General features: G+C 35.7%; 1 protein-coding gene across 1 annotated transcript in view; it reads left to right on the top strand.

The window, feature by feature from the left end:
• Positions 1–13392, top strand: part of prkci (protein kinase C, iota) — a 38001-nt gene continuing 24609 nt past the window's right edge. Inside the window, exons 1-3 of the mRNA XM_056478514.1 lie at positions 1–343; positions 7779–7900; positions 10850–10939. Of these exons, the coding sequence (XP_056334489.1) occupies positions 264–343; positions 7779–7900; positions 10850–10939 (292 nt within the window). The 5' untranslated portion in view covers positions 1–263. The remainder of the gene's footprint in view (positions 344–7778; positions 7901–10849; positions 10940–13392) is intronic.

Genomic DNA, 13392 nt, shown 5'->3' with positions numbered 1-13392 from the left:
TCCGCTGTTTGGATCAGTCCGTCTCGAGGCCTGCGCGACAGAAGAAGGGAGTGTTTCCCCGTCAGACAGAACTTCTAGTAGTCCGCTTAATTTCCGTCTGAACTTTACTAATTATATTTCAGTCAGGCTGTTTAATCTACCGGGGACAGCACTATTGTTGTCCAAGGAATACATTCAGTTTTAAAACTCCGGTAGTTTTTCCTCGTCAGACGATAGCTGGCTAGCATCATTAGCTAAGCTAGCGGGAATACGGAGAGTCCATAATGCCCACGCTGCGGGACAGCACCATGTCCCACCCCGGAGAAAACCCGCACCAAGTCCGGGTAAAAGCCTACTACAGAGGGTAAGTAGCCAGCGAGACCATTTTATATATAATTGCATTCTTACTCATTCTTAACAGTGCGAATTTTCAGAAATTATTGAAAAGCCAGCTAGCAAGCTGTGTTAGCTAAGCTCAAAACAAAACTCTGACAAAGTTGTCAACTGAAACCAACCATAACAAATGAGCTGTATCTTCATTACTCTTTCTGTTGCTTGTCTTTCCTCTTCACCTATAGTTGTTCACTAAACACACTTATATATTGTTAAGATAATAATGGTTTATATGATGTGTTGTTTTACCTTGGAGCTTTCCCTGTCACTGAACCGATTTGCAATCTGTCACATTTAGAAGATTCTGTATAACAGTGAAAATTAGGGAAATATGAAGTGACCTTTAGGAAAAAATATTTTTATTTCTTTTGAATTAAAAAGCACAATTATGTATAACTGATTTTCAGTCAGCTATTTCTTTGTGGTGACGCTTCTTCTTGTCATGCACCTGAAAAACTTGTATGACAAGTATCTTTTGTCAGACCTGTTGGAGACTGATTGCTCTTTATACTCTTCATGAATTCTATAGTATATGTGCATTTGTCTTGACTCTCGTCAGTTTCTGTTTCAGGTGAATTTGTTGATTAGAGATTATTTACTATTAGGCATGGGCAGGTATAAGATTCTGACGGTATGATAACCTTGGATAAAAATTTCACTGTATCACGGTATTGTGTTTACTGCACTAAAATATATTCCTTTAAAACGTCTGGGTAAAAACAAAAACTTCTTCCCCTTTGAAAACAATAGATTTTATTTTTTGAAAGATTTATAATATTTTGGAGAAGTCAACATGTCAGGCTAAATAATTCAAATGAATCATTGACTTCTGCTGTCTTGATTGTTTTCAAAAACACAGATTTATTTACAATTTTAAATGGCATCTTCAGATATTTTTTTCTGCTGAAGATACTGTTGTCCAAAAAAAACGTAAATAAAAAATCTTTTTTTTAGGGGTTTTCACCTTTATGTTGACAGGACAGTAGAGAGAATTGACAGGAAAGTGTAGAGAGCAGAGAGAGGGGAAGGATCGGCATAGGACCTCGAGGCGGGAATCGAACCCGGGTCGCCACGAGTCTTGCATGTGTCGGTGCACTTTCCATAGGTACCGACCTTTTTGCCTTTATTAGATAGGACAGTATTGTGACAGGAAGCAGTTGGAGAGAGAGGGGGTAGGGTAAGGAAATGTCCTTCAGCCGCGATTCGAACTCGGGACGCTCTGATGTGCTACTGCACCATATGTTGGCGAGCTAACCACTAGGCTATTGCGCAGACGATTTAAGACTTTTTAATACCTTTTAAGGGCCTTAATTTTCTCATAATTGATTTTTTTATGACCCCGTGGACACCCTGAATAAAGAAAAAGCCTTTAGGATATGTAATCCTTTCGAAAACTCTGGAGTGAGCATGAATTGATGGTCTATGCCGTATAAAAATAGACGCTCAATTTCAGGGTGTGGACTATCTTGAAACCCACCATTTGTGTCTGAATATGTGTTTTCTCTGGTTTCTGTTGTTTTTCAATGGGTCATTTTAGACAATCTTTGAACCAGTTTCAACCCCCCTTTCTGTATAAACTTCTGCTGTGGACGTGATTGAGGCGATCAGGGGTTGTGTGGAGGCCTTAATGGCAGGTTTCTGCCTGAATGCAGTAGAGCAGTGGTTCTCAAACTTTTTTCACCAAGTACCACCTCAGAAAATAATTGTCCCTCCTAGCACCACCATTATGACCAGTATTAAAATACAGTCGCATAGCAGGCCTAATTAAGCAGCTACAGCTCTGCACAGTTCAAAAACGAGGCAGATTAATTCCTTTTATTATGAATATTTATTATTGTCAGCCACGTTAAACATTATAAATAGTTTGGACATTAACACTGCACTGTGCTTACATATAAAATAAATAATGTTTAAATTAAATGTGCTTTTAAAAGTTAATTAAAAATGGCATTTTTCTTAAAGTAAAAAGAAAATTGTTGTATTAAAATGTAAAGTATTAACATATAGTAGCCTCTGCATCAAAACCTGGAAATGTTCTTTGGACCTCTTAAATATAGGTTATATGTAGGCCCACGCATAATCGGCACGCTCAGAATTCCGCAGATTTTTAGGCCATCATTAATTCTGTTTATTTACTTGAGTAAATGTGTGTAAATCTATATTTATTCAGTTTTTAAAATTAATTTCAGTAGTATTATTTACTAATATGAAAATGTTCATCTGATTTATGTACAATGCAGTTTTCTGTCTTTTAGTAGATATATTATATGAGAGACTTGCTTTGTTTACCAAATAAAATGAATCTAATTGGATTTGCATTATAAACATTAAATAAAAGTTAAAAAGATATTATTTTTTATTTTACTTATTAAGGTTTTAGTTATGATATTGCCAAAATAATTCCACAGAAATCTGCAGATTTCTATCAAAATTATCCGCAGAAATACCAAAAAATGTCCGCAGATTCTGTTTGGCCCTAGTTATATGTCATCATATTCATGTATAAACTCTTTTTCATAAATTATGAAATGTATGTTACGTGTATTTGTATATCTTTGAAATCAAAACATTATATATATATATATATATATGTATGTATGTGTATATGTGTATATATATATATATATATATATATATATATATATATATATATATATATATATATATATATATATATATATATATATATATATGTATATATGTATATATATATATATATATATATATATATATATATATATATATATATATATATATATATGTATGTATGTGTATATGTATATATATATATATATATATATATATATATATATATATATATATATATATATATATATATATATATATATATATATATATGTATGTATGTATGTATGTATGTGTGTGTGTGTGTGTGTGTGTGTGTGTGTATGTGTATATATGTGTGTGTGTGTATTTATGTATATATGTTTTTTTTTTTAATATGATTTCGATTTACAAATTTAAATTAGCAGTTAGATCTACTTACTGCGTGTTAGAGTAGGCTTTGTGGTCAGAAAAGCAAGTCAACATTGGGATATAAAAATATGGGATACGCAACTGTTACAAATATGGGGAGAAGTTTAGCTTCAAATGATAGAATCCATAACAAACATGAGAAAATTAAAAATAAAATAAAAGGTTTCGCTTATTAAAACCAATTTACTTATTTCATCTGTGTTATTGTATGCGTCAAAGGGTTAAAAGTGTGTTCTTTTTTAACTAATTATTCAGCGATTGCTCTGTTTACCACTCGAAGAAAGCCTGCGTACCACTAGTGGTAAGCGTAGCACACTTTGAGAACCACAGCAGTAGATCACTGAATAAAGTGAAGGACATGTTACTCTCTGCACCTTTTATATTCTGATTAAAAATCCCTGAAGCCTGGCGAAGATGAATTTCTGTCTTTATTCTCTTCCTCAGTCCTCAGTTCTTCCTTTTATTCATTTATTGCTCTTTCTATCACTCATGCATGATCCTTTTTTGTTCTCTCAGTCACATGTATGTCTGTAATAAGCATTTCAGATTTGACCTATATTGCAACTATTAGGCTAAAAAATTTTTAACAGTAGTGATGTGCTTAGCTCGTGGGCCCTTCTCTGTCTGTTTGCAATGGTTTAAAATTGTCACTTAAAATAATTGTTTAAAATCTTTTTCTTGATTTTTCATATGCATTAACAATGTCTAATTTGTGAGGACACTAAACTGTTAATATTAATTTTAATAATTCCAATTTTAATATGTTTATGGTAACAATTTACAATTAAAGTTTCATTTGTTCATGTAATTAACATTAAGTAATTTAGTATCATTTATAGCAAAATATCCATGTTGCGTGAGTGAGTGAAAAAAAATGCAAATGTTAATCATTGAGCAACTCGCATGACCTGCGAAGTAATAACTTTTTTTCAACTTGTATGTTAATTCGACATTTATTACAACTGCAGAGAGATCACCTCCTGCGTCATTCAAATCATGTGTATGAAAGCATTTTGGCTTTTGGTAAAATATAATGATTACAGAAAATTTGAAGTACTGGGATAACGGTTTATATTTCAGATATAAACACTCATGTTTATGGTAAAGGCTGAAATCACTGTTTAATGGAACTTGACGCTAGTGAGTGTTGTAGCAATTTCATTGTGCAACCACTGAGTGGCAACAACCAATCATCAAAATGATGTCATTGATTAGGTTTTCAAAAATAATACGTTTTATGTGTGAATTGCTGAATTATTAAAAATAAATATGATATGTTGTACAAGATGTTAGATTTCTACATTTAGCATAATCAGAAACAGTAGCAAAGATAATTTTTTTCGTATTGAATATTTTTCTTTTTTATTCTTATAACATTAGTTTCTAAGTTCTGTTTGTTAAAACCAATGGTTTTGCAGTAATTTTTTGTGTAAACGGAAAGAAATTGACATTTGTCTCCTTTTTTTCTGATCCGAAAAATTGTCCAATCTGTGACTCAAAAAACTAGTCTTGATGTGCTGCAAATAATTGTTTTTATTTATAGTGATGATGTTGCCAGGTATAGTTCAATACCAGAGTCGAATGCACTGCAAGTTCTCAGTGTAATTTTAAAGACCCAGTTAGTTTACAGCAGTTGGCATTGGTGAAAAGTAAAAAAAAAAGTTTGAATGTGTTGTTATTTTTAAAAAATTGTGGTGTCATATAATGATCATCAACTCCCAATCATAACTCTCTTGTATCTGATGTCCCGCCCCCTTCAAGACGCTTCTCATTTGCTTTTCATTTGATGCGCTTGAGCTCAACCACTCTCACTGGCAGAGCGGTGATAAAACAAAACACTATTGGCTGTTTTTTAAAAAAGGGGATGAGCTACAATATCCCACCCTCTCTTCTTGTTTCGGTTGAGATTACATCAAACATTGATCAAAAATGCATATTTCAAAGCACTTCACGGGACTTTTAAAATGTAGTGTCACCTGATGTTTTATAAGCTCCTCAGAACTAAGAACTAAACAATGTTTGAAGCTAAAACATAGTATTAACTAAGCTAGTATGAAAGCACCTTAAATGATGACATAATTTCAGCGAACCATCCCTTTAATACACCTACTGTTTGCTTTAAAGGAATGATCATATTTCCTTGTGTACTATTCCTAGTATTCTCCTTGACTAAAGTCCCTGTATGCTTCCTTACAAATTCACACTCAGAAAATCGTGTTTGAGTTTGTTGTAAGTCCTATTTGACCATGGCATTGAGTGTTTGCTCATCATGCTTGTTGCAAAAGCAGTGTGTACTGATCCACGTAGGCCCTACAGAGGAATGTCGCTTCACTGCTTCCTTTCAGAGATGCTGAGCTTTCACAGGGTGCATCTCTTACAACTGAGATAGTGGGCACAAAACCTTTAGTTATACGCCAGAATCATGTTATATCATTTATGCAATGATAAGAGGAAATTTCTCTCTCTGTAAAGATGAACTAAGACACTAGTTTTGTAGTGCTGACTGAGCTATTATAATCTCACAGATATTCATCACAGGACACGCATAACTGCCTTTTATGTCTCATACCGTAGCTTGATCATAATAGTCCTGGATCAGATAAAAGCATTTTGTTTTTGTTCGTCATAAGGTGGTGTGTGGGATAGTCTCAGTGGCCGCTCGTAGGCATGTGTGGGTCAGTGCACGGCTCGTAGACAGGAAAGACTCCCTGCTGTTAATAATTAACCAAAACAGTGTGAGCTCGGTAGACAACAGAGAGTAAGAAGCTGCTGTGTGCCTCCTACTATGGGAATATGCTAGTACTACAGCTTCCTAGAAACTCGCCGTCTCCTATACTCCCTCTACGGTGTTTTTTTCTTTTAAAATATACTGATGTAGTATTTAGATTTCTTTAATTACCACATTTAAAATGATTTATAATATTTTTAACAGGGCTGTGCATTATGATGTAAATGTATCAAATGGTTATAAAATAAAAATATTATGCTCTATTGTTTATTTCTTGGTGTAATAAAATATATTGTTTACAATAATACTTTTTTCATAATTTTTTTGAGCACAATATTACATTTTTACAGGGCAGAAAATTTTTCACAGTATGTCTGATAATCTTTTTTCTTCTGGAGAAAGTCTTATTTGTTTTATTTCAGCTAGAATAAAAGCAGTTTGTAATTTTTTAAAAACCATCTTAAAGTCAAAATTATTAGCCCCTTAAAGCTATATTTTTTCGATAGTCTACAGAACAAACCATCATTATACAATAACTTGCCTAATTACCCTATCCCGCCTAGTTAACCTAATTAACCAAGTTAAGCCTTTAAATGTCACTTTAAGCTGTATAGAAGTGTCTTGAAAAATATCTAGTAAAATATTATTTACTGTCATCATGGCAAAGATAAAATAAACCAGTTATTAGAAATGATTCTGATGCTTCAAGATTTATATTTACTTTAACATTGCATCAAGCACATTTTCCCTCTAAGTACGATACTTAAGTGGAGCTTGCTCCTTTCCCATAGAATAAATGAAGGATGTTGCATATAATCCCTTAAACACGTCTGTTATAACCATTTAGTGCAGACAAGTCATGGTCAGAAACAGTTTTACAGAAAGTAATAGATTAAACAGATTAAAAATTTGGTAAGAAAATGACTGACAATGCAATTTGGAAACATTGCAAATGATGGAAGAATAATTCAACATGCCTCAATGAAGAAAAAGCTTGGAGTGCATTTTTGATGCATAGGAATTTAAATGGATCTTCCTCTGCTTGTAAACCCGTAAACTAACACTTACGATCGGTGCATGTGATAGGCCAGATAAGCGAGTACCGATCGATTCTGATCTCCAGCCGATCGATCAGAGCACCCCTAATATATATTAGGGAACAATTAATTGATTGAATTTACAGAAATGTACTATATCCTAACATATTTTGATGACTTTTATTTTTATATTTTTGATTATTTTTATTTTGAAGATTTGTCATATCGCCCTGCACTAATTTTTCAGAAAATATTGTAAGGCTGCACAATATATCATTGTAGCATCGATATTGAAATGTGTGCATCCGCAATAGTGAGATTGCAGGATCTGCAATGTTGAATTTGTGATTATAGTTGACCATGAGGCACAGTCATTGAAGATTTCTTCCATAATGAAGCAAAAGTTTGATAATTACATGTGTTTTTCAGGCCTGTGATTTTTACAGCATATCAATGAAGTCTGCAGTGCTATTTTGCATTTGATTAATTTCTGTATATGAATTCTTACCAAATCGAGGTATTCAAGTCATCTAGTGAAATTATCTACATATCACAGAAAAACAAAACTGCATTTTCAGCTTTTTCCATTATCGTGCAGCACTAAAATGTAGGATTTTAATGAATGTGACTTTTTTCTGTTTTAGGGACATCATGATCACACATTTTGAGCCTTCGATCTCCTATGAGGGGCTCTGCAATGAGGTGCGGGATATGTGTTCCATGGACAATGACCAGCTCTTCACCATGAAGTGGATTGATGAGGAAGGTTCGTTGTTTCTTTTGTGTCTCTCTGGTCTTTATTCACAGCAGGTGTTAGCATCTGTCTCAGGTGATCTGATCTCAGTCAGTCGAGACAGATTGACATTTATACCTGGTTAACATGCATCTCCTGTGTTCTCTTGTGATCAGATTTCCCTGAAAAAAGACCCTCTCTTGTTAAACCAAAAATAGCGATTACTTGTTAAAACTGAATTTTGGCTATTGCAGTTAATTGACCCATTTTTCTAAATGAGCTGTTTTATAGGATAAAAGTTGCTTGAGTATGAGGGTCACTTCATGAATAGTTTAATTTTTACTTTACAGTTTAGCAATATAATGCACTTTTCGATGTAATACTAATGCTGAACGGCCATATTATTGCCAGAATTAATTCAAGACATGATTTTGATTGCTCCTAGTTGATTCAATTTAGGTATTAAATATAACAATACTCAGATAGGCTGTGGTGTTGACACGATGCTCAATTGGTACTAATGGGCCCAAAGTGTGCCAAGAAAATATCATCCACACCATTACACCACCACCACTAGCCTAAACCGTTGATACAAGGCAGGATGGATCCATGCTTTTATGCTGTTGATGCCAAATTCTGACCCTACCATGCAAATCTCGCAGCAGAAATTGAGACTCATCTGACCAGGCAATGTTTTTCCAATATTGTCCAATTTTGGTGAGCCTGTGCGAATTGTAGCCTCAGTTTCCTGTTCTTAGCTGACAGGATTGGCACCCGGTGCGGTCTTCTGCTGCTGTAGCCCATCCACCTCAAGGTTGGACGTGTTGTGCGTTCTCAATGCTCTTCTGCATACCTCGGGTGTAATGAGCTGTTATTTGAGTTACTGTTGCCTTTCTATCAGCTTGAACCAGTCTGGCCATTCTCCTCTCACTTCTGCAATCAACATGGGAATTGCACCAACAGAACTGCCGCTCACTGGATATTTTCTCTTTTTCGGGCCATTTTCTCTAAACCCTAGAGATGGTTGTGCGCAAAAAATCCCAGTAGATCATGTCAGAATTAATTTAAGACATGATTTTGATTGATCCTAGTTAATTCAATATAGGCATTAAACTTAATGATATGTTGTTTATTCGTTCATTAATTTCGTCGCCACAGCGGAATGAACCGGCAACTTATCCAGCATATGTTTTACGCAGCGGATGCCCTTCCAGCTGCAACCCATCACTGGGAAACATCCATAAACCCTCAACCTAGACTCCCACACCGCAAGAAATATGGTTGGGTCCCACGGCTCCCATCGTACAGCTGTGGGAATGCAGACCTCTACTCTGGTGATCCTTATTTGTGAATCACACTTGTGGTCTTCAGGGTCAAAAACGGACGACTGCCTGTAAAGTACACTCTGATTTTTTAATTTTATTTATTTATTTATTTTTTGTAAAATCAGGTGAATTTATTTTTGTTTAATAATATTTTTCTATTTAAAATTTTATTTTGAGAGGGCTTTGTTGGAAGAATTAATATTTATGCAATAAGTAACATCCATTTCCCCCGATCCAGTTTAAAAACAATGTAAAAAAAATATATAATAATTTTTTTTTACCATATACCAACGAAGTAGTAGTCAAGAAGTTTTAGACCATTCCTATGATTACATAATTTTTAAAAATTCATTCATCCATCCATTTTCTTTTCGGCTTAGTCCCTTTATTAATCTGGGAAACACCCATACACTTCCATTCACACACATACACTATGGACAATTTAGCTTACCCAGTTTACCTATACTGCATGTCTTTGGGCTTGTGGGGGAAGCCGGAGCACCCGGAGGAAACCTACACAAACACGGGGAGAACATGCAAACTCCACACAGAAATGCCAACTGACCCAGCTGGGCCTCAAACTAGCGACCTTCTTGCTGTGAGGCGATTGTGCTCCCCACTGCACCACTGTGCTGCCTTTTGTTGTTTATATGATATTTTAATATGTTATTACATCTTATGCAATGTGTAATTTTGTGTTATATGTCCTGGACGCATCTGCATTGATGATATAAATATAAAGTGTGTTGTTTAACTACCCACAAATGGGATTTGAGTGATCACAACATCTTTTGCACTTGATTTGAACCTGCATTTAGTGCTGTCCGCTTGATCAAATCCCTAGAGACAGATGTTAATGCCAGGTGTAAATGTGGCCTTTCCTTCTGTTTCTTTAACTGTCGCCGTAGCAACAAGCTTCCTCCTGCCATTCTGCTGAAGCGTCTGCCTCATTTGCACCAGCACTTTATATATTACAAATGAAGCCACTTTTGGCAGATTGCATTAGAGTCTCCGAATTACCCTGGACTCCACTGGCAGAACTAAAATAGATGGCTTTTACATGAGGAATAATGTGAATCTGAATGCAACACACAGCAGGGAGTGGGGTTTTATGCTGGAAAGATTGACTGCGCGCGATGATTAACTGCTGCATTAGTCATGCGAGATGGGAAATGGAGATGGAAGAAAATTCATTTAAATACCAAAATCTTCACCATGCCATGCTGAGCCCAGAGTCACGCTGCTCATTAGCATAGCTGATCTGAACGGGCCGTCATGGCGAGAAGTTAATCCCGTCTGTCTGCGCAAGCCTTGGCAGCGATGCCCGCCGTCTCTCATTGCCTTCTCTGTGATGTTTGATTGAGGGCCGTGTGTGTCTGTGAAAGCAGAAGCAGTCAGTGCCACAGGCTACTTTTCAGACAACAGCATTGACGTCAGCTTCGTACAACACCACGGGCCATGTTACGGCTTTATGATGTCAAACGAACAGATTTTTGCTTTACGCTCGATATGATCATAGCGTTCGGTTTCTTTTCTCTTTCTCAGGCCTGCTTAAATTCTCCCTCGCTCGCACCGTTTGTCTCTTTACAGTGTCAGTTATGCTGATGTCTTTGGTGGAGAGGTCTGATTTGAGCGTTCTCTGTGCTTGTCATTGCAGGGGATCCGTGCACCGTTTCTTCTCAGCTGGAGCTGGAGGAGGCCTTGCGTCTATATGAACTCAACAAAGACTCGGAGCTCATTATTCATGGTATGCTGGGATTTGGCTTTTGATGTGGGTTAGCTAGAGTGCGTGTGCTTTTGTGCTCTCAATTCTTGAAAGAATTATGAGGGATGAAGTTTTACACCAGGTCTTAAGGCCCCGATGTACTCGCAGAAAAGTTCTTTTTTTTTGTTCTGGAAAAAGTTTAAAATGCCCAGAGCAGCGGTGAGCTAAGCAGAGAACATCCCGAACATATCGCAATGTGAGCATCCGCAATAGTCACATCGCATGATATGCAATGTTGATTCTGGATTATAATTCATAATTTGGATTCATTTTTGAGGCCTGTGACTGTTAAAGGGATTTAAAAGCATTCAGGCATAAGATTTTGCACCAATTGTAACTTAAAATACCAATTAATTTTATTGTATTACTTGTACAACAAAGACTATGCTGTATTATTTTATATTCAATTACTGTTCCTGATTACTGTTCTGCTGTTCGTCTGATCTTGATGAATTGAACAGAAGAAATGAACCAAAGACTTCCACATCAAAGAGGACGCACCTGAGCCACACCCACCTATTGTGTAATTGAAACAATAGACCCTTTTCACATTTCCTGGTTTCTCAGTAGCGGAAGTTATCATAGTTGGGAAAACTTTAAGCGCAGTGAATAGGAGAATACAACAACAACAAAATTTATGCTCCTATTTGCTGATTCCTTTCACCTTTTTTGGTAAACAAATAGCTGACATGCAATCTTTTAAATGAAAACGGATAAAAATTGTGTAATTTTTCTTCGTATATAATGTTTATAATCACTATACTGATTTGTTTTCATGAGTCATCATAACACATGTTCTTTCAAGCATGTCAAGACCCTAGTGATGAGCTCAGATGAAGCTCCACATTTGGATGTTATGGCTCGGGTACATGTGTTTATTTATTTATAACAACCCCTACAGCATCATACAGGTCCTTAGATGCTTAATGGACAAGAGAGAAAGGTTTCAGGCAATGTTTGACAGCAGAGCTGCTCATTATATTGAAAAATTATTGTTATCATGATATTAGTATGTGCAATATCCGTATTGCACAGAGGTGCGATTTAGATTCTATTTATTTTATGTTCCAAGCATTTGTGTTGCAAGCATAGGTTATTTATATAGGGTTTATTATTTTTTTTAATACCTAATTATTTTTGTATTCATGTCAAAAGGTGACTCTAGTGCCTCAGAGCAGAGATTTGAATACTAATATCAGGAGCAGGGAAAAGAGAATAGGAATCAGAATATCTGCTTGGGTTTTCAGTCATTCACAGTGGTTTCAAGTCTAAATGTTCATTGCCATGAATTAAAATTTTATTAATCAAACCTGTTTATTTTAGTAGATTAGATTCAACTTTATTGTCATTACACATGTACAAGGGAACTAAATGAAGTTTAGGTCTATCCAGGGGTGTAATATCAGCAATTGCAGGATATAGGTATAAGTGCAATTATAGAAAACTATGGGTAATATTTACACATGGATGCACTATAAATATAATATACAAGTCATATTACTGTAAACAGAGATTTATAACTAGATGAACATCCTGTACAGGTTGCTTTTAATAATTAAGTAAATGCAAATAGATATAAACGTAATATAGGAGCCATATTACTTTTCATTTAATTATAATGTTTATTTGTATGCTGATTAGTTTGGGTTTCACGGTGACGTTTGATGTTTTTAGTCACGTGGGCCTACCTGGCTCCTGCTAGAGCAAATAAACCGCGTGCACAATCACACCTGTGTTAGGAGGACAGAATAAGAGTGGGGTAGCTGTACTTTTTGTTGACCGCCACAGCACACGCAACAACGCCACGGCACACGCAACCACCCTATATCACTACAATGCAATAATCAGCTCCATACACAACAGGTATTTAACCCACAAATTGCTGTTTTGTTTGTCATGTTTCAACTATATAAAAAATTTTGCAAATAACATATTGGGCTCAGCGTGTCTGTCTCAGCCATCAGCACGTCACAAATTCAAAGGACCCTCACTGCCTCTCTAGCGACTTAAGGACAAATCAGGAAGTCGCAATACGTAATATACAGATAGTTATTTGCTATAAACAGGAAATGAAAATAGATTAGTAGTATGATATTTACATAATTTTAAACAATAGCTAATAAAAATATAATTTCTCTTGGTAAATGTTAGATCACAAGAAATATCGTTATTGCAAAGCTCAACAACATTATCGCATTTTTCAAAGTATCATGCAAGCCTAATTGACAGAGATGCATTGTTCTGCCTGCTGGGTGAGTTCATTAGTCATGCTGAGGAGACGACGGCTGGTCACAAGGGCTTTCAGAAAAACACCCCCACCGACTGTCCATCAATAGACACTGTCCACACCGGCTGACCTTGTAGGCCTGGACAGACTCTGTTTGTTGACCCAAAGTCCTTATCCGCTGTCAGATGAGGAGAGGTCACAGAAAGGT

Source organism: Danio aesculapii, chromosome 2 (genome assembly GCF_903798145.1).
Source record: "Danio aesculapii chromosome 2, fDanAes4.1, whole genome shotgun sequence".
Classification (NCBI taxonomy): domain Eukaryota; kingdom Metazoa; phylum Chordata; class Actinopteri; order Cypriniformes; family Danionidae; genus Danio; species Danio aesculapii.
The sequence above is the reverse complement of the archived record's forward strand: the minus strand, read 5'-3'. Positions and strand labels throughout refer to the sequence as shown.